Source organism: Poecilia mexicana, unplaced genomic scaffold (assembly GCF_051168715.1).
Source record: "Poecilia mexicana isolate PSO_F unplaced genomic scaffold, ASM5116871v1 scaffold_23, whole genome shotgun sequence".
In the NCBI taxonomy this organism is placed as follows: Eukaryota; Metazoa; Chordata; class Actinopteri; order Cyprinodontiformes; family Poeciliidae; genus Poecilia; species Poecilia mexicana.
The window spans coordinates 12055205-12078070 of record NW_028263392.1 but is presented as its reverse complement, the minus strand read 5'-3'; the positions used below and the strand labels follow the sequence as shown (position 1 = coordinate 12078070).

The window sequence follows — 22866 nt, the reverse complement described above, 5'->3', positions numbered from 1 at the left end:
TATTTAAGTAAATAAATTATTTCTTGGATTGTTCTGTAGTAAGGAAGAGGAGATAAAAACAAATGAGATCAGTAATTTTAGACCTAACAAACAAGCACCCTACCAAGGTTTTAAAAGCACACTCAGGTGAGCCCGGTACTGTCACAGTTTTTAGAAGAATTTCATTTGGGGGGAAAAAAAAAAGAAACTTGTGGCTTCGTTCAGGTTGGCATCATAACATTTACTCCAATTCTGACCAACATTCTTAACTATGCAGTTGTTTTGTAAATCATGCAATTAGTGAAAGGAAGTAGCTGGCAGTCTCACTTTTCTACACATAGTAAATCAGTGTTTTACTAGTCACAATAAAACTGTTGTCTGTCATGTTTTCAGTCTTTATAAGTTTATCTACACTTATTTGTGTCTCATAATCATCCATATGTGATGATAATTTGGTTTCCGTTCCAGAGATATGAAGCTCCAAAAGCCTTTTTTTTTTAAATCAGAAAAATGTTTTAAAATTACCTGCTTGGAAAATTTCAAAAATCTCCCAAAATGTTTACGTTTCATAGCACAAGAATATCACTGCTGCTGCTTTATTAGGCTCGCGCGACTGCAGAGTAGATTGCCGAGTTGTTTCCGATCATGAATAACTCATTTCAAACTCAGCAATTTAAATGCAACAAGTCGGCCTCATTAGTGACTCCAGCTAAATTTATTCCTCTCACTCCTGACTCGGAGTTGATAGTATCATCATATACTGAGGAGCTTCACGGATGTTTCACACCTTGATAATTAAAGGCAGTTGTTTTCTCACTGAGAGGATGATGTGACATAATGCAAAAAAATAAAAGTCCAACTCTACTCCCTGTTCACTGCAGGGAGTCATAATCAGACTGTTAAACAATGGATCCTGATAAATAAACTTTAATGAGCTGCAAGAGATTGATGCAGAAACGATGATGGTTTTAATTATTAATGAAGTCACTTATTTTTTAAGCTGTGCCTCAATTTGAGTTGTTTCTTACCTCAAAAAGCCACATTTCCCCCCTCACATAATTTACTCTGCCATATTTAAGAAACAGTAGTTTGTATGTCCACTAGAGATGCACCGATCTGATATCAATATCCGTATCAGTCCTGATTTTTAAGAACATTCTAGATCAGGAAACGATTATAGTGATGATAGATTATTATGCACCCAATCCATAAGATCAGATCTATTCAGTTTAATTCTGTTTTATTTGCTTTACATTATATTTTTAATTCTTAATTTAACTTTCTGAAGCATGTAAAATAAGATTTGTAGCAAGTTTTTTTTTTTACATTGTTTTGTCAGATTCAGTTTCCTTATTATTTATCCTAGTTGCGCTGACTAAACAATATAAAGTTGTTTGTAAATGTTTGACCAAACTTTAAAGTTTAAGTTTAATTTATTTGACTTACCAAATAAATTTCTAATTTAGTACATTTTTTTCTGTTTGAAAAAGAAATGCTTTAAGACAATTCAGCGGTGTTTTTAAGAATTGGATCGGTAACGGCCGATGTTAAACCTCAGATTTCAGTATCGATATCGGAAGAGAAACAGTGAATCGGTGCATCTCTCCTGTTAATATACCATCTATAATTCCTCTTTAGCGATGCTAAAGAGGAATTTTCTTTCTTTTTTTTTTCATTGCTCCTTCTCTTGAGTACATGTGAACTAGTTGTGGGACAAATGTGAAATGTTGCCCCTAATATTTGCAGATCAGTCAATTAAGACGACTTATAAGTGGAATTATGGTAAAATTACACCTAAAATTGTTGCACTCAATTATTCCCAAGAGGAATTTTTAGGTTTATGATGCAACATTGACATGAAGGAGGCTGTTAAAATAAACCACTTCCCTCATCTTGAGCAAATCGTTTAAACTTCCCAATAAGCTCCACCTTCTTCTCTCATCTGTTGTTCTCCCACCCGGACCGAACTTTGGCATGTGAACTAATGTGTGCAGAGGGATCACACGCCGTGCCCAGCAGGCCGCTGTTCGGCTTGAAGAGTGCATAATCAAGCAGCACCACAGAACAGTTTTATAGCTCATAATTAATACTCGAGAATTCATTTCATCTGGTTTTAGTGCTCCCGCTGGCAGTTTCTCCTCTTCGGTTTCAGCAAACGCGACTCACAGATAAGAAAACAAGAGCTTCTGTATTTATTTGGATGCATTGAATGTGGTGTAGTAGCATCCGGCTTTCTGGCTTTAACATATAAATATTGATAAGGTGCTGTAAGACCGTCAGTAAAAATCCAGATTTCATAGCAGCTTCTAAACAGGATGACTTTTTAATGACGATTTGATTCAATTATTTACTCATAATCAGACTTAAATTGTCATATAATGCAGGATGTATCATTCGGTTCTCACTAAAAGCTGTGGTTGTATTTTAAGACTGAGAGCAAAATTGAGAGAACACCAGCCACCGACTTTAAAAGCAAACATGATCACACAGGCTGTGTTGCTGCGGTCCAGATTCTTCATGTTTTGCTCACTTTTATGTCTTTATCCTTTGCCTCCTGTCCAAACTGTCAGCTGGACTTGTTAGATCTCCAAAGGCTCACACTCTGAGCCCGCCTGAAAGCGAGACGCTGAGTTGAAAGGCGCAGAAAGAGCGGAGGGCCTTAGATGACTGCACAGCATCATGGGGTTATCAGCCTCATGCCCACTGGCTCTGTGTCCTACTTTGCTGGCTGTGTGAATCATTTGAAAGGAAAAAACCTTTTTTTTTTTTTGCTCATGATGCAGTTTCTGATTACAGGGAGCGCATGATGAAACTCGTGTCCTCTATCGTCTTGTAAGATGCCAAAATCAATCTGCATTTTAATGTGTGAAAATCTTGATCTTCAAAAAAGTTGCAGCATTATTTCCACCCCCCTCCACCTCCCCCCCCTCCGTTTTGTTGGGTTAAAAATACAATTTTTAAAACTTTTATTATCAAGTATCTTCAAAACACCTTTGAAAGTTGTAGAAGACGACTGGATAGATTGAAAAAATTAGAATAAAACGTAATTGTAAGTTAGATGGGCTAAATTCTGGACTCAGATCCCACTGTAAGGACTACAGATATTTTTTGTCCTGGCAATTTCCTGAAGTAAAGTGCTGCTTGTGGGAGGGAACTCTGGACTTGTTAACTTCACAATCCGGTTTGGTTAGAAAACATAATCATTATGTCGTTTAGTCACTGATTTGCAAACTTATACGGGAAATATTTAAAGGAGGCGAGCTAAAGTGGCATTTTTTTTTGTTGTTGTTGCCTTTATTTCAATGTTTTTCATCATAACATTGAAAATCAGCTTTATGAACAGTTCTGACATGAAGTACTAGCATCTAAAACACACATTTCTTTACTTATTTATGCTTTTTATTCTACTTTTATTGTGTCTTCTGTCTCCCAAAAGAAGGAATAGGCAATGCACAACTGCTAACTATTTAGATTTGGCTGATTGTCAAAGATGAAAGCATTCAGTGAGTTTGCTAATGCAGATAACATTCTGACTGGTTATGAGGGAGATGAATGAATCAAAAGTGTAGCTGTAGCACCATTTAAGACCATTTGAGGGAGTGTCTTTAATGAAGAAGCGTATTTAATCTTACTTGTAGATTTATGCTGCGGTCTGTAGTGCACACTATAGAAGGAAGTGGCTACATAAGCATTGCCACGTAAGAGCAGACCCAGTGGCGGTGTGATAGAGTGGATAAGCCCCTCTGATGCATGAATACCGAGATGCACACACTTCAGTGGAGTGGAGATAAGGCACAACAGCTACAGACCCATCCTGAGGGGCAAAGATAAGATATTTGTGCAGAGGATATACCAACACAAACCACTGCAGGTAACACAGGAGTCACATAAATTTCAACTTTACCCGACTACGTTACATGTTGGTTACTTACTTCATTAAGTTAAGATACGTCTTTCTAAAAACATGTCAAGTTGGTGACTTCTCGTTAGGGTCATCCAAGTAAATTTGGGAATATTTGAATGCGCTCCACACTTTTAAGATTTTTACTTTTACTACTGTACTTGTGTTGGTCCTCAGTTTATAATCACAGTAGTGCCCATAAAACAAACTTTGTGGTTGTATTAGTTGAAACAGAATCACATTTATTGTCTAAGATTGTGTGCAGACATTGTGTAGACATTAAATATAAATAAATAGCACAGACATGAATGTGTCCAGCATGTGTGGGGTCTGCAGAGATGTTAGCTTATGACCTTTAAAAATCTCTGAATGGAGGACGGGTCTACTAGTCTGTTTGCTTTGTGTCTCCTAATTATTTATTAAAATGTAAACTTCCCTACGTTTCAGGACATTCAGGAGTGGATTTAATATTCCAGTCTACACTCATATAGTGACATTCTCTCACTTAACCTTTTTCAGTGTGTTTTTCTGATTTATTTGGAGTATTACTTTCCATGTGGGTGTAAGGAGACCTTTTTTGTGTTTGTGTGCACAATTAAAAACAATCTGCTTTGCCAGCCTTTGCCCCCCATGAGGAAAGGCTGGGGTCGCACGCAGCTAATTGAACAGACTAATGCTGAAAGCTCTCCAGTGGGAGTTCGACTTCTGAGCTCTTTTCTGGCATTTCCCACCCGTATTAAAGGATTTGCGTGTAGCATTTTGATGATTTCAACAAATCAGGGGGGCTCAAACACATCATTAGTTTTGAGCCCAGAGATTTGGTAGCCTCAGCCTGCCTCTGCGCTGCATTTTGAAATATTTGCTGCCATAAATGTGGATGGAAAACAGTTTCAATGCTTGATCGGAGCATTGATCAAGCATTGAATGTGGTGAAAAGTATTCACCGCATTTTGTTTTTGGCTTTTTGGACCAAACTTTAATATCCAAGTAAAAACACTTCTACAAAATAATCACAATTAAGTAAAAAAGTAAAACATAAAATAGTTGATTGCATAAATATTCACCCATTTAAAGTGAGATATCCACACACTGTGCTGTAATGTTAGCCAAAGATATTGATTTAAAGGAGGTGAATATTTATGCAATTGCTATTTTTGTAAAAATCAGTTTCAGGTTTTCTGTAAACTTATCAGAAAAGCCTAATTTTGTTGTTGCTGATTGATTTGAAAAAGCAATAAAAAGGTTAAAGAAGGAGCTGAATTGTTTTTACTGGCATTGTAAAATTAAAATACCAAACAGTTTATTTTTTTTTTAAATGAATAAATCTATAAAAGGGACGTAATTGTTCTGATTTTAAGTATAAATCCTGCGGTATGGGAATGCTCTTATGTGTATTTTACTGCAAAAAAAAAACTTGGTTTATACAGAACGCAGCCAAAAACGGGAACACAGTGACTGGGATTACTGGACCAAATGAGACCAAAACACACCACCTTGTTTCCCGCAGTCATAATGAATGACTTGGGTTTTCAGAGACTAGTTTTCATGAGTGATTCAAAGCTATTTTTAATCAGAATGGGGGAATTTACAAAGTGGATTTATGTAAAAACATCACAAACTGTTCTGAACTAAATGAACTGATTTCTCTGTACAAACCAGAAGAAAAATCTGGTTGTATTGAGGTTAATTTTATCATTAGTAGCTGAATTAATAATGTTGGTGAAAAACTAAGGGAACATTTTTGTATCACGGCTCAATGTTTTATGATTAGTTGGGAGGTGAGAATATATCAAGTGGACATATGAGGCAATATCAATCAACACAGCAAAATGAAACTTAAACATCCTTACAGATGAGAAAATATAAGTGTTTATTTTTTGTGTGGTTGTGTCAGAACAGAAATTAAGGATACAGACAGAAAACATGCAACCTGACAACAAAAGACATGAATAACAATTCATATTCAGCCTAATTAATTTTAATATAATCAGTCGGGAAGTTGCCCCGTCATCTAAAAATATCAATTACAGCCAAACCAAGAACATAATTACCTTTCAGTCTCGGACTCGTGTTGTTTTACAGCTGGCATCAAAGGGGAAGTAATTGCAACAGCACTGATTTAAAGTAAAAGTGTCTTTTAGAGCTGCAAGATAAATCATGTTTCTGCAAATATCTGAACCAGTGATCAGCGTAATTTTATGCCAATAATTACATTCTTCATACGTCAACAACAGTTGCTCTGCTTCGTTTTTCCTCAAGCTTTTTCAAGTCGGTGTTAATTGAGATTTTGAAGGCGTGTGTCATTTATTAGCACCCAGACTCATTAGAAAGACGTTAGACATGTTTTCCCCCAGCGGACGCTGCTCCAGCTGAGGAAGACGGTTTCTTCTGAGCCTGATCTGTGTGTGTCTGTGTGTGTTCTGCCTCTGCATCTGTGTCTAAGCTCATTAATCCCCTTCCAATCGGCCGTGACATGTTCATTAGCCCGCTGCCCGTTTGCATTGTTAATGCCAGGCTTTATCCGGAGCGCCGACGTGTTTTCTGGCGTATACATGTGTAGTTTAATAAGCTCGAGTCCAGAAAGAAGACGTAGAGGCCAAGTGCACAGTCAAGGCTGATGAGTGCTGTAATAAAGAGAAGTTGAAGTTGCAGTTGAACTCGTTAAACATCTCGGAGGAAAAGCCCCGGAGTGCTGAGCTCCTGCTGAAACGGCAGCCGAGTCACCGGGTTGGATGATGTTTTGATTTCAAAGTAAACATCACGGAGTGAATTAGAGATCAATTAATTTCTTTTCTAATAACTCTTCATTTGCATCTGATCATTAATTCTTCAGATGTCGTGGAGCTTTGTGATATAAATATTATTTGTAAACCTTCAGCTTCACATTTTGTGACGTTCCAACCACAAGCTTTCATTTATTCTACTGGAGTCTTTTTTTGCGATAGACATAACTGTACTTTGGAAACCTGATGCGGCATAAATGTAAAGTGCAAACTGAGTCTGGACTTAAACTACGCCATTCTTGCACGTCAGTATGATCTAATCGAGTCTTGTTTATCTCTGGTTGTTGGTTTGTGGTTATTATCCTTCTGAAGGAGATTTTTTTTTTTTTTGCCCTTTTTGGCATCTAACATGTTTTCTTCTTGCTTTTACTCCAATACACTGCAAAAACACAAAATTTTACTCAGTATTTTTGGTATAGTTTCTAGTTAAAATATCCTACTCCTTGAAATAAGACAAAACTAACTCATAAGCATCTTTTCAACAAGATATGGAAGCTTGTTTTAAGTCAAAAGTTCCTTAATATTGATGAAAACTTATATTTTTTACTTCACTTTATTATTTCACTTATAACAAGACATTTTTCTGATGTTATGAATGAAATAATCTGTCAGCGGAACCAGCACTTTCTTGTCAATATTAAGAGATTATTTACTTAAAACAAGCAACTTTGTTGCTGAAAAGTTATTGACAAGTTACTTTTGTCTTATTTCAATATTTGAGCCAGAAACTAGACCAAAAACACTTGGTAATATTTAGTTTTTGAAGTTTAAATGTTGCCATCATTTCCAATAATCTTCCCCCTCACCTACTGAAGAAAAGCGCCCACAGCATGATGCTGACATCACCGTGTGTCCCCCATGTGGATGGTGCTTTCAAGGTGATGTACAGTTTTGCCTGAAAGTCAAAAGGTTCAACTTTGACTCATCTGACTTGAACACCTTCTTCCTTGTCTCCTGGTTTGTAGCAAACTTAAGTAATTTTCTACTTCTCATATGTCGCATTAGATGACATATCAATATTTGTGGCTGTACCATAACAAAATGTGACAAAGCTCAAAGGGTGGGAATACCTTTGAAAGGGCACTGCTTCTGTGTTTCCTTTGGTAAACCGAGTAAAGTCCAATAAAAGATTAATGGAATAAAATCCTGTTTTTGACAGCAGGCTTGTGTATCCTCCTCCTCTCTGCCCACTCAGGGTGATTCCCCATTGGCCTCATATATCATTGTCATTATTCCCTGATGCCTCTCTGCATTGTTGGGCTCTTGTCTAGTTGATGCATTGGACCTTTAAACATCCCGTTGGGTGCTGCTGCAGGAGTGTTATTCTCCAAAAGGGACAGAAAGTTGTAAAATAAAAAAAGTGGAGTTTATTGCTGTGCTGTGTACTGGAACATCAAGCTGTCTTTGATTTGTCTGTGTTCCTGTATTACGTTTTAAGTGTTTTGATTTATGGCAGATGACAGACTGGAATTGGAGGATGAGGTGTTGTTGTGAATGTTCAATTATTTTGAGCTCTGTGCTGTTTGTGGGTCATGTTTTTGAATTTCTCCGTCTCCTCTGAAGGTTGCAGAGATTATAAGATAAGTGTTGTTTGGTGCAACCTGATAACACTTTGCTTACACTGTTTGATTAAACGAGGATTATTTACAACTGACTGGCAGCAACTCAAGTTACTAGCCAGTTTTTCAGCACATCTCTGTTGAAGAAAAACAATGTTTTAATTATTATTAGATATTTTTGTCTGTATCTGTGCATTTTCTGGACACTAGACGCCTGGTAATTCTTTCTAGAAGCCAAAGCGTCGTCTTTAGTGGTCAGTCGCAGGCCAAACATTACTTAGGCCAAAGTTTTTCCTCTGTGGACTTTATGTTGTTAAAGTGTTTTCGCTTCATTTTAAATTCTTCATTCACGTTTGTCTCAGTTCCTCGTTTGTTCTTCAAAGATGGAAAATCAAACATTGATTGGGAGAAAAATCCATTTCACTTTGGGCTGATGTTCAACACAGGTTAAAGTTAAACTCCGACTGATTGAAGGAGCACTGCAAGAGGCATGTCTGAATTTAGCAAGGACACGTCCTTCAGCGTGCGGTTACCAAAGCAGACAAAAAAAGAAGTTCAACTAAACTGGAAACAAACAGTTACAGGGAGTAAAGCCTTTAATTAATCGTACAGCACAAGGAATACTCTTCATTTGTTTGGTTCTGTCAGCTACAGTTTGTGACTCCTTCTCTTTTACTACTGGAGTGTTTTCTTCTGCTTAGAAGTTAACGGTTCATAAAACATTTTTCCTTCAGCCGGTTTCTTACACAAACATCAACTCTTCACGCTGCTCGTTTGGCTTTTATTTCTTTTCTTTTCCAGGCTTATTTCTATCAGTTTTTCATGCCCTGATGCTTTGATGTCTCCCTTGGTCTACCTGGATGTTTCCCCTGTCAGAATCTTTCTTTGCTGTTTTCTTCTTTTTCAAAACGATTAACACCTTCTGCAGCTCTCCGTGAGGATTTCACTTCCACAAAGATTTTTATAATCCTTTCCCGTGAAGGCCTCCAATTGCTTTTTTTTAACTGCAGCCCCTTTTTATTAATACTTGTATTTGTTTTAGGAAAGCAATTCCTTGACTTAACCTGGAAACTGCCATCACAAAGCCAACTTTCAGCTGTTGAAAGAAAACGCTTTGTTTCTTATCGGTGATTTCAGATTTTATAGCCAGTTAAACCGAGTTATGGTAGCGTGAAAAGCAAATATTCCAGCCCAAACAGTCGAACACAACATTCGGCTGTGAGATAGATTGTAATATAAGGCTGTCCATAAATCTAGAAAATGTTTCCTTAAAGATATTACTCCACTTTTTCATTTCTTCTCCCCCCTACTCATTATAAACCATCTTCTTCTCAATCTTTTTATCTGTTCTCCATTAATTCCTCAAGTGTCTCAAGATACTGAAAGCTCTCAGAAGAGCTTTCAGTATCTTCTTTTCAGATTCATCACTGTCCCTGGGTCATCCTCTGCCTTTGTTTTTAAGTTGCAGTCCAACTAAAAGTCCTATTTTAAACGGCTCTAGTAGAAGAGCGTCCTCTCCTCCTCCCGTCTCCGTTTTCTTTCATCCCTGGAGTCACAAAAGAGACCCCGAAGGTCTCGTGAAGGTTGTTGCATTTCCGTCTTTAAACGTTTCAGAGTTTTTATTTTTCCGCAGTGGTTTAGCATATTGATTTGTGGCACACGCGCCAGCAGGGTTTTAACTGTAAGAGCTGTTTTTTAAGGCACAGCAGCAGGTTCTTGGGAGCTGCAAATACTTCATTATGTAAGACGTGTTTACCAGATGCCAATTTCATTTGTCTTCATCCGAGCTGCTGCTTTCGCTGATGTAAATTAGATCTGAGCTGTTAGTGCATTTTTGCTTCCTTGTTCTCAGTCATTTCATCTCTTGTTCTTCATCTTTGTCATAAAGCACAGATATTGAGATTCTCAAACATTTTAACCTGAGAGGAGACATTTTGCATGAAAGATCTCTTGGTATCTACATTTCAGAAAGTTTGCTTGAGCTGATGTTTGATGCCAGAAATACTTCTTATTAGGGCTGTTGTAAACGAATATTTTAGTAATCGAGTAATCTATCGATTATTCTTACGATTAATCGAGTAATCGGATAAAAAAAAATCTAAAATGAAATATTGGTAAATCTGGCATAATACCGGTGTTACTATCAGATATCAATATCAGTCCAATTTTTCATATTTGGGCATCCCTAACAGTTGCTTTATTGTAGTTTAGAAAACTAACCTGTAACAATAATAGCTCACTTTCTAAGTTAACCAGAAGAAAAGTTATAGAAAAATCTGAAATTATATTGAATTTAATAACAAAGAGGCAGGCTCACAAATATGCTTATAAAAAATGTCTACAATCCAGCTTTTAGTTTATGTATTCATCTTCAGTGAGTTTAATAGATTAATTAAACTCACCTTGCCACCTAACCTGTCACGCTTTGGGTTTGAAAATACGGGAAATGCCGCCTGGAGTGGGAGGAGAGGGCGAATGAACGAACGTAAGATGGGGTGGAGGAAATAGACCAGCGGACTGACGAACCGTTAGACCGGGGGACGAACACGGGGGGAAGCAATACGGGATATTTACGACACCTTCACTGGTCACACTCAGAAACTCATCTACCAGCCATGTACGATGCGCTCCGCCACCCGTTTCTTCAGACCGGGATATGAAATTTATTGTGCGGTTCGTCGGTAAAGCTACATTTACACGGTAAGCATCAGCTACTCAGCCGCCCGCCCTGTTCAGGCTATCCGCTCACCTCAGCGCTCTTCCCGCCGTTCGCTTTCAACCAGCAGCCCCGGAGGAGAAATGCTGCCGTACTCCAGGCATTCCCCAGTCATTTTAAGGATGCTTATTGGTTCCCCAAAAACGATAAAAAGTCGGGCATTATCATCAATCAATAAAATCCCCACGCCAATCTTGAAGATTGGACTTTATGCCGCTGAGACTTAGCTTTTGTCAACAACTCAGAGACGGAAGTGAGAGCTCCGCGCAACGCTAATGAAGTCCTGGCCGGAACACGGTGCGCTAACTAATAAAACATAAATTAACGAAGCTTCGAGGCAGGTAAATTTTCCTCGAGGAATTTTAGTAATCGAGGTACTCGAATCATTCGAGGAATCGTTTCAGCCCTACTTCTTATTACCTAACACAGGTTTCAAACTCCAGTCCTCAAGGCCCGCTGTCCTGCAGTTTTTAGATGTGCCACAGGTACAAAACACCGTAATGAAACGGCTTAATTACCTCCTCTTTGTGTAGATACGTTCTCCAGAGCCTTGCTAATGACCTAATTATTCTATTCAGGTGTGGTGCAGCAGAGGCACATCTAAAAGTTGCAGGACAGCGGCCCTTGAGGACTGGAGTTTGACACCCCTGACCTAACAGTTATTAAAACTTCATTGTTGAGTCTACTAGACTATTGAAATTCAGCTGTTTGCGACCAAAGTACGATGGTTAAATGGCTTTCAGAGAGCTGCTGAAGCAAGTTAATGAAGTCCTTTCCCACTGCCAGCGGCCAGTTTCGCCTCACTGCTTTAAGAACTACAACATATCCACAAAACTGGAGGTAGATTCAGGGGAGTAACCTTCAAGAAGATAAACCCGTAAGCTGCGACAACTTGAGGGATTACATCATGCCGTTTCCTGGAGGCTCCGGTGGACCAGTTTGTGGTAACTTTGAGATAATTAGGCCACTTTATTATCTTTGGCTGGACTGCGTAAGGCGGCTGGTATTGCTCGACTGAAAATGAACTGCTGCTTGTCTTGCAGATGAGTAAAATAGATTAAAATCATCTTAATGTCAACACAGGACTAATGATCTAAATAGAGATTCCATTTATATAGAGTTTAAGCAAGTTGCTCCTGAATCACATCGTTTTTGTAGTCCTCAACGTCCTTTTTGTTGCTTTTCCTCCGGTTGAGCATGTTGATATTTGTCTGGCAGGGTTTTCCTCAGTGTATTATAAGCCTGGCGGGCCACCAGGCTTAGCATTGTTAATTTATTTGAGTTTTTCTTAATGATTGCCTTTTTTAAAGACTTTATAGTTGGTGTTTAGGTATTAATCTTCCAGTCTTCCAATAACACATAACTATCAAGTGATATTTTCAAATTCCCTGTCAACTATAATCATGTTTTACCTCAGAAACATGGCGGACATCTGGATGACTAACCTAGCGCCCCGAACACCAGGCGTAGCAACTTTTCTGGGGGAAACCCTGTTTGGGATCATTCTCATGTTAGAAAACATCCAGTTCTGCTCTAAAATTATGTATATGCATCCAGATATTATTTACTCTTTTTCTCAAAATACTGCGGTTAGGCTTGGTGGAGGCAAATATTTGTTTCCTGTTTAACTTTTTCAGAAGTTAGGTTTTAATATGTAACGTATTGTTTCGTCTCACTAGACCTGGTCTTTGTTGTTCTTTTTCATTCAGCCCAAGCAGCGCACGTCCCTGTCTTCCTCCCTGGATGTCCAGAGGCCAGTCAACCACAGCTGCGATCCCAGTGAGGTGAGCTCGTCTCTGGGCTACGCCAGCTTCAGCACCAGCCCTCCTGCCAGCCCCCCGCTCAGCCCCAACCAGGAGGACTCTGCAGGCTCCAATGACGACTGTCAGCTCACAGGTACAGCCCTATTTTAAACTAAATTCCCACTGTTTTGAGAAGAGAAAACATTAAAACCTGCACATGCAGTATATTTATCCATCTGCTGACTTGGTTATAGGCGGTTTTAGCTCAAAAGTTTATATGACTTTTGGCCTTAAGGGTGAAAAACATATTTTTTTTCGTCGCTGCTGTTCTTTTTTCGCTGCATCTTTGTTGCCAGAGAGAGCACAGAAGGTAATCGCTTCTGCCCCAGGGACCAAATGAGATCTTATTCCCTTTGCCCTTGGTGTCAAGGAATTGAAATCATATTTCTGCTCCTGTCACACAGGAGGGTAAACCCAAGAGGTACACAAACACCTTATAGGCAGAAGTCAGATCTCTGGACAAAGACTGTTGGCCTCAGATGGACTGAGGAGGCAGAAATCTTCCACTCAGACTGGATAGGACTGCAGCATTGGAGATTATTCTCAGAGTTATAAAAAGTAAAAGAAAATTGGTATAATTTGGTTCCTGAATTTAAAAAAGACTATTCACTGCATTCAGAAGCTATCACAAGTTGGTTTTATCTAACCTTAAGAAGTAAATGTTATTTAATTGAGTTACCTTGTATTTTCATTAAAATCAACCATTCAAATTCAAAAATTTTGTAGATATGAGAAAAAATTGGTTTCATATCTCAAGAAAACACGTTAATTAAATATTTTCTTTTGAAATGACATCATGCTTTCGTCATGTTCTCCCTGCCATTAAGATGAGTTTGACTCATTTTCCTGTCGACACTCTTCAGCTTTAGCTATTAGTAGCTAACTTAAATTAATATGTGTAATATTAGCTCATTCACTGATGCTAGCTAGCACTAGCGGCTATGCTAATAATGTGTTATAGTCCAACAGTAGTTGATTGTACTTTTTTGTGCTTGAAAGTCCTGTTTTAAAAATACAAGAAGTCACAATTTAACTGGAACAGAGATATTTATTCTCTCTGTGCAAATTTTACAAGAAATTATTGTCACATTTTTGGATGCCTAAAATAAGTTTTAAAATGTTCAGTGTGCTGCACGTTATACTTTGTTTGCTACAGTAATTTTTTTCTTAACAAATTAACAGCTACCTGTTTGACTGCAGCTCTTGTAAATCAGTTTGTAAAAATCTGTGCAGCTGATGATTAGATAAGATCATCGCTCTCCAAAGGGAAACTTTACTACATATCTGAAAATCAAGGTTTCAAAACAACAGCAGAAAAAGTTACTTTGGTTCAGTGGGGAGTCCTTTTTACTGTCATAGCAGATGAAGTGTTGTTGGTTTCATCTAATGATGCTTGTTCTCCCCTGCTGAGTTTCAGAGTTTCATCTTCAAATGGAATAGAAGCGGTAATGAAATGAGGAGGTTTCACCAACAGTTTAACGATTAAGTTGCTCACAGACACTTTATTAAAGAAGCAAATAATAAAACCAAGCAGATTTTCTTTCTGTCCGCTGCTTCTCTGTCAGATTTACTTCTGGCCTTCATGTCATTAATGTCATTTCCTTGTCAAGCTGCTTGTGTTGCCATAGCAGTGGGACTCTTCGTTGTCATGGCGAAGCAGTGGCCTTGGTTACACTCATTAACCAGTGACGTAATCATTGGTACTTCCGTCTCTCACCTGGCTTTCAGTCCAGCTGTCCCTCATATACGCACACATGCACACTACTACCAGGCACAGAGGAGTGGGAGCAGGAGAGAGGGAGAGAGAGAGCGTGTGTGTGTGCACGCGCATGCGCGCGCGCGCGCGTGTGTGTGTGTGTGTGTGTGTGTGTGTGCTTGTTTCATCCTGCTGCAGTTCAGAAACCCTGCTGGACTTTGATCGGTGTGGAGCCTGAAATGAAAAAAAAAAAAACACACCATCAATCCACAGGTGTTTGTGTGTGTGTGCGAGCGCGCACATGTGCAGCAAACACACACTGACTGAGACATCTTCTGCTTTTATTCCCACTGAAGTGCTGCAGGAGTAGTGGTGTAGCAGCGTGTCTCTTCCCTCTTGAAACGTCCGCCTTGACCTGATGATGATTTCTTCTGAGGAACTAATGTTGCTCAAAGTCAAACATTTCCCGTTTTGACTTTCAGCATCTTCCCTATGTTTTCCATTGGAACACATTAGAAAGAATTACGCTCCAGGTCCCACTCGAGCAGCTCTTAATCCCTTGTAAACTGTAAAAGCATTAATGTGTCTTTGGTGTTTTGTTCTGTATTCAGTGAATGGGATTTATGAATGTAGGAGAGCAAGATGGCTGAAAGAAAATGCATGAAAAATAAGACATGCCCTCTGAGATGTGGAGTGCATGATTTGTTCAACATTTAATAATTTTGGTTTGTGAGCAGATTTTGTCTGGGTGTTGTTCAATTCAATAACATTGGCAGGAGAAAAATAAAATAACCAGTGAGTTTGGGAACAAAGGTGAAAGTTGGTGTTCAAATGACACCACACCACACAGCTTTGTCATTTTGGATAAATTTGCCAATAGTTTTTCTTTGAAAGAACAAAAATAACATAAGGAGACATAAAAGCAGGAGGATTCCCCAATCTAGCTCTGTTGTTGCTGTGATCTTTACAAGAATACCTTGATATGATGGAATAGTGAATCCATAAACGGTGAGAGAAAACGTTGAAACTGGAGTAGTAAAAGTAAATGACAAAATATCACATATTCCATAAAACTCTGTGAACTTCTTCTTTAATTTATCCTTAGGGTTTTGCACAAGTAAATCCCTAATCCACCGTATTATTTTCTTAGAGTGCCTATTTTGTGTAAAACACAGGAAGATCATTAACAGTGCATGCAAATACGCAATCGAACATAATTTCCTTTTATTATTTTGTTACAGACCCAAAACAGAATGGCGCCCTGGGCCAAGAACCTCATCTCCCATATCAAAAAAATCAACTTAATAATTAGAGGTTTAAAACAAATGTCTAACAAACCTAAATATAGAATTAGTTTAGCCCCGACAACAACGGTAATTTGTTTTTGATATAAAATTGTTAGAAAAAGACAACAAAGTCAGAGTTTTGTCAATATACGTGCCTTTTTCTAATGTTAAAAAACAAACAAAGAAGCTCAACAACTTCCAAATACTTGCCCTGATATAAAAATGTGACTGTGTAGCACTCAATCTTATGTTGGGCATTTCTTCTCCCCACCTCCTTCGCTCTTTCTCTCTTTTCCTCCCTCTCTAGTTCACTGTCTAAACTTCGTGCACCAGGAATAGATTGGCACCTATCTATTTTTTCCATTTAAGTTTTTCACAATTCCCCACCACCTCCTCCTTCTCCGTTTTCTTCTGCTGCTCTGCTCATCCCTCCTGCGCTCTCCACTTATTAGCCGTGTAAGGCTCATTGTGGGGTAACCATGGTAACTAGAGGCTAACTGGGAGAAAAGAGACGTAGACGGACCGAACAGAGCAGCATTACATGCATGTGGGTACAGAAGACAGTCTCGGGATTCAAAGGATGCCAGTGAAGAAAGCAAGTGGGTGATGGAGAATGGGAATCTTGTGTTGCAGGGAGGGGAGGGGGATGTAATGTGAGAATTAAAAAACGAGGACAAGGAAGTGAGGAATCACTTTTGTTATTCTGCACACCATATAAGGTGCTTCCTTCCTTGCCTTCACATCTGTATCTCCTCTAATTTTCTTCCTTAAAAGACATAAGCCGTTCTCTGATGCTAAGCTAACAATATACACAATGAGCCCCCCCCCTCTCCAGCCCTGCAGCAGATTTTGCTGGTGTCAGCCACCTGCGTAGGCTGCTGGACAAAAAGTAGCCCTATTTATAACCCAATCTATCACCAGGGCTGCTGTTTTGCTACATAACTCAGCTTTATGCAATCCCAGCCACAGACAGAGTACCGAATGCAGTGCAGTGTTTATGCAGAAGCAGTTGCAGTCCATGAATTATGCAGAACCCCCCTTCAATAAGTCGGTAACAAACATGCACTAACCTGCAGGTGTCAGTTTGTTTATCTGGAAACGCTTTAGTTGCTGAAAACGTCATAGCTTCTCGTAAGCTCATGTTTTATTTGTCAGATTTTTTGTTTTTTGTTTTTGCTGCGGCAGCTTTCCACTTTAAAGATATACAGTTGCAAATGATAGTTTTTAAATTTAATCAATTGAGTCATCCGAAGATTGTCTTTTCCACCTTCCTATTAAACTAACAGTAGGTCTCTGTTTTTAAGTGTAAAGGAGTTTAAATGATGTTTAAACTCCTTTACACTCCTTTAAGGTTTAATTCATTCATTCAGTTATTTTCAATGAAATAATTAATATTTGTTGTGTGCTTATCAGAACATTATTACATAAAGTATTATGGAAGATGACTATTGCCACCAGGAAGAAGAAATAAAATACTTTTTCTTAGAATTAACCCTAATTTTATAGTTTTAGCCAGTTATTTGTTGTTGCCAATGTTCATCACTGAGGAAGTCTGATTTTTTTTGTGTCCATTTTTATCTTTTGTTCAGAGCTAAGCATTCCTACATCACAGGTACTCACTCACCTTACAGTGCAAACAGCCCAACCGGGACAAAACCAATCAATGATCTTGATCAATTCATGAGCCTTTAGTACCTAAACAATGGACAGTGCTTGTTTTATACAGATAATCCACCTTAAACTCATTAAACTGATGAAGTTGGAATCAAACAGGAATCAAATATCACCTGTAGGGCTGTTGTAAACGAATATTTTAGTAATCGAGTAATCTATCGATTATTCTTACGATTAATCGAGTAATCGGATAAAAAAATTATGAAATGAAATATTGGTAAATCTGGCATAATACCTGTGTTACTATCAGATATCAATATCAGTCCAATTTTTCATATTTGAGCATCCCTAACAGTTGCTTTTCTGTAGTTTAGAAAACTAACCTGTAACAATAATAGCTCACTTTCTAAGTTAACCAGAAGAAAAGTTATAGAAAAATCTGAAATTATATTGAATTTAATAACAAAGAGGCAGGCTCACAAATATGCTTATAAAAAATGTCTACAATCCAGCTTTTAGTTTATGTATTCATCTTCAGTGAGTTTAATAGATTAATTAAACTCACCTTGCCACCTAACCTGTCACGCTTTGGGTTTGAAAATACTGGAAATGCCGCCTGGAGTGGGAGGAGAGGGCGAATGAACGAACTTAAGATGGGGTGGAGGGGAGGAAATAGACCAGCGGACTGACGAACCGTTAGACCGGGGGACGAACACGGGGGGAAGCAATACGGGATATTTACGACACCTTCACTGGTCACACTCAGAAACTCATCTACCAGCCATGTACGATGCGCTCCGCCACCCGTTTCTTCAGACCGGGATATGAAATGTATTGTGCGGTTCGTCGGTAAAGCTACATTTACACGGTAAGCATCAGCTACTCAGCCGCCCGCCCTGTTCAGGCTATCCGCTCACCTCAGCGCTCTTCCCGCCGTTCGCTTTCAACCAGCAGCCCCGGAGGAGAAATGCTGCCGTACTCCAGGCATTCCCCAGTCATTTTAAGGATGCTTATTGGTTCCGATAAAAAGTCGGGCATTATCATCAATCAATAAAATCCCCACGGGCCAATCTTGAAGATTGGACTTTATGCCGCTGAGACTTAGCTTTTGTCAACAACTCAGAGGCGGAAGTGAGAGCTCCGCGCAACGCAAATGAAGTCCCGGCCAGAACACGGTGCGCTAACTAATAAAACATAAATTAACGAAGCTTCGAGGCAGGTAAATTTTCCTCGAGGAATTTTAGTAATCGAGGTACTCGAATCATTCGAGGAATCGTTTCAGCCCTAATCACCTGCACAACATAACTTGATGCATAACTTTAAAAACATTATTTTATTTTGTAAGACACGCCTACAAATACCCCAACAAATCCTTGAGCTGTAATGTTCTCATTAGAAGAGGAACAAGACTCAGCAGGACTTTACATCTGAGTCATAAATTGAAAGCATTTACCTTTGGTGAGTTCCGAACTCTGTAATTTAACTCTAATTAACCTGATGTTGTAATTAATGATTAGTAAGGTCTGGAGCACACCTTCTTTGTGCTTGACCTAATTCAGCTGACACATGATGCAGCTGCACCAACAGGGCAGGTTCAGGATTTCTGTGCAGTCATTCTAAACGTAAAATTGTTTTACTGTGGATATTGACACTGATTTATAGTTTAAGTAATCCTACCTCATTCGAAGTTTGTGTTAAAGTCAAACATTGGTCTTTTAGTTCTTTTTATATCCTTTATGATTACCTCACCATCTTGGCCCGAGAGTGTAATGCTCCTTGTAGTTTGTGAGTCCAAACGCGATGAAATAATCATTAGCTGAATAAATCTGAAAGTCAATCAAACCCCCCTGCTGCACCAGACGTTGCACCAGTGAGAGCATCTTTACCGGTGTGGATGGAGTATCTGCATAGTGTAGCATGAGATAAAAACACACTAATTTGGATATTTATTTAAATACAGTGAACTTTTCAGCATGTTTCAGTCTCTGTAGAGATTTGTCCACGACCTTTTGCACTGAATTCAAGCTTCCCTGAGTGCTGTATTTGCACACTTGTCAATACACCTGGTCTAGTCTATGCATCATTGTGTAATTTCCCATTCAGTCTTTTCTGGTTTAGCTTTTAAAAGGAAGACCCAACATGATGATGAGTCATGGTGAACACAAAAGAAGCTCACGCCGACAGCCAGACTCTGTTCAGAATAACTAAATGGAAAGAATGTGGAGAAATGTACTGTGAAAGTCATCCTGCTGTTGGTCACACAGAAAAAAGAATAAAGTCAGGGAAAGCCTTACATGGTTTAACATTTTACTGTGACGCAGATGAACAAAATAACCCATTTGTTTGGAATTGATTCATTGTTCAGAAGTTTTAGGCTTGATGGTTTAAAGCATCACAAGGTGATGATAAAGAAAATCTCCAATTTGATAGAACTTAGATATGCTTTCACAGGAGTCAGGAATTTATATACAGTTCTTTTGTAGATAATACAAAATCTCAACATCACCACTGCTTTCTGTCTCACACCAGCACTAAATGTATTTCCAGTGACACCAGTGAGAGACTTCCGTCAGTCTTCATGGGACTTGAAAAATGTGTTACCACAGGAGACAAGCCTGTTGCTGTGGCAATAAACTCTGGAGTCAGAAATGAAAGAGCGAATTCAGCGTGTGGAAAGTGGCTCCCCTCCACCCGAAGGCTGGCTTTAGATACGCACAGGCTATCAGCAATAAAGTAATGCTCTCAGCAGGGAGTTGCTATCTGCAGCCATCCACAGAAGAGTCGAGCCCAGACTGTTGGTGCGCGTTACTGTAAAACCACTTCTGGTGTCATAAACACTTTGTCTACAAGCAAATTACCAATGGATCCACATTTTGTTTGTAGGTACGATAAAATATCCAGTGTTTTAACTGGTAAAAAGTGACAAAAAGGCCAGAATTAGATACAGGTTCAGATTTGTGTATTGATTCATGAGTAAGTGACTGACATTTTTGGTAAAATTGTATATTTACCTACAATTGTTTGCCCACAAGAGATATTTTGATGGTAAATAGCAGCAAACGGTGATAAAATAAGAAATCGTACCATTTTTAAAATCTGGTTTTACTTTATTAATATATTCAGATATGACTTGAATCTTCAGAAGTCACCTTTTAAACTTATAGTTTGGTTAAAAATCCCCTGAATGAGTAAAAAAAGCACTTTAAAAAGCATCTATAGAACATATTTATTGGGATAAAAGTTTCTTTGTTCGACCTGTTTGCTGTTTTAGCCATTCCATGCAGTGCATTTTCATCAGTGCAGACAGAGCCTCTGCATGGTATAGCAGGAGGTTATGTAACTTTTTATGAGGCTGTTGCAGAGATGATTTCTTAGTTTTTACTTATATTTTCTATATGTGGCATCTGAGTTGTAGCTATGTAATTTTCTGACTTGTTAGCTTGGCTTACTTAGAGTTCAGTTTAAGCCATAATCTGATGTACAAGCTGTTAGGCTTAGAAATCAGAGGATTGAAACAAAACTGACAGAACTTTGGCGCTTCTTCTGATTAATTTAAAATAACATCTTGGTTGCAGTGGAAACTTTCTGCCTGCTTCTTGAAAGTATTTTTGTTTCCTCTTGGCTAATTAATGTGACCTTTCCAACAACCCTCAAAAAGAAGATTTCCCTGGCTCTCATTTTTAACTCAACTAGTTATTTGTTGCCTTTTATGTTTTCTCAACTCAACCAATTATCATGTGATGTCGCATCATCTGGATGTTGGTTTGTTCGCTTCAGCCCCTGCAGCACCAGCTGCATGTAGAGATGACTGACAGCTCAGATATTGCTCTGTAGTTTTTAATAACAGTTGCTGCGCTGCCACAAGAGACGCAGCGACGAGCGCATCCTTATCAGATGTTTGGATCATCTCCCAGGTTCTCCTGCTGATGAGCACAGAAAAAAAAAACAGCACAATGTGTTTTTATTTTTTGCATGAGGCATTTTCAACAAAAATGGGGGACATGATGGTGATGTGGCGAGACTGCCTGTCACCTTCCTTTGCTCACGTTTGTTGTGTTTTTCTGTGGAAATTCGGAGTACTCGGTGACCTTCACTCTGTGTTAAAATCAATAATGAATAAGGCTCGGCTCCATTTTTGATAACCTGTCATGGATACTCGACTTTTAGAAGCCTGTTGTGATCATGTCAGGATTTACTTTGACAGATGAAACCTCATTTTCACCCCGTTTTCTCTCCTTTCCATTTCGACATGTTTTCACCTGGTCTCTTGTTCATGCCTCATGTCAGTCAGGCCTTCATTCTGTCAGACACTTTATTCTCCAGACACTTCTGTTCTTTTCTCATTTCTTGTTTTCGAATTCCACCCTTTACCTTCTTTTAAAATTTCATCTTATTGCAACAGACTGTCTCACCATTGCTTAATTGTCTTTCTCTCAAATTTCTTTTGCACTTGGTCAGAAAATCAAAAATTAAAGTCAGTTTTATTTTCCTTTTTGCTCTTTCCTTTTTTTTCGGTTCCTTTTGTATTCGTTTAGTAAACTTTGACACATTAAATGTGCCTCAACTGCAAGGTGACAAGGTATTTAAATGTAAAGAATAAACCATGTGTTCTTATACATAATTTTTCTCAACTTTATTTGTGTAAAATTGTATGTATTGTATTCCTCACTTCTTACAATCACACTTGCAACAGTTTTAACATGCTATCAAAACCTGGTAAGAAAAGCTTAAAGTTGTAGCTAAATTGTTATGTATTTAGCATTTTCATGATTAATAAATAAGATATTTTAGGATACATTAGCACAGTTAGATGTGAATATTAGTTTTTGTCTTATCTATGAAGTAATTTTCACTGATGTGACATCCCTCCTCTGAAGCACAAATTAATTTTTTTTTCCTTTCAATATGCTGCAATAAATGTCACTCAACATGCAAAACAATAAAAATACAGAAGCAGATAGTGTTTTGTGACCAAACTACAAAAGTACTTAAGGTAAGGCTTATATTGGTCTTAAAAACGATGTAAGATCAACAGTTACTGCATTACTTCAGTGGAGAAACGTTAAACTTTGAGGAAAAGTCTGTGTAGTAAGAAATGTTAGATATGATTTTGTTTGTCTTCTTTTTGGTGCCATTTCTGAAAGGAAGTAATAAAAAGCCTAATGGGATTTTTTTCACAGTTACTGTTTCCAAAGCAAAGTGAATCCAACATAGTTTGAGGTTTTTGGAAAAATAGTAAGTCTGTGTATCCACTGTTCTCATGCAAATGGAACCACAAAATTAATAACATTTTTTCTGTTGAACTTGGGAAACTTAATATAAATGGACTTCTTTTTTTAATTATTATTATAATTTTTTTTTTACGTTGCCATTGTAGTGACTTCAGACAACCAAATACGTGCCCTCAGGCACCGTAAAGACAGATTTTCATAATTCCGTGAAGATAATTACTAAAACACAATATTTAATTAAACTATGGAACATATTACTTTTTAATCTGAAATGAAACTCTGTAGTCGTATTGCGTAGT

General features: G+C 38.3%; 1 protein-coding gene across 6 annotated transcripts in view; it reads left to right on the top strand.

The window, feature by feature from the left end:
* The window catches only part of anks1b (ankyrin repeat and sterile alpha motif domain containing 1B), a 191871-nt gene that overhangs the window by 113020 nt on the left and 55985 nt on the right, over nt 1–22866 (top strand). For all 6 annotated transcript variants that reach the window (XM_014981300.2, XM_014981297.2, XM_014981298.2 and 3 more), the window contains exon 13: nt 12648–12834. In XM_014981300.2, the coding sequence (XP_014836786.2) occupies nt 12648–12834 (187 nt within the window). The remainder of the gene's footprint in view (nt 1–12647; nt 12835–22866) is intronic.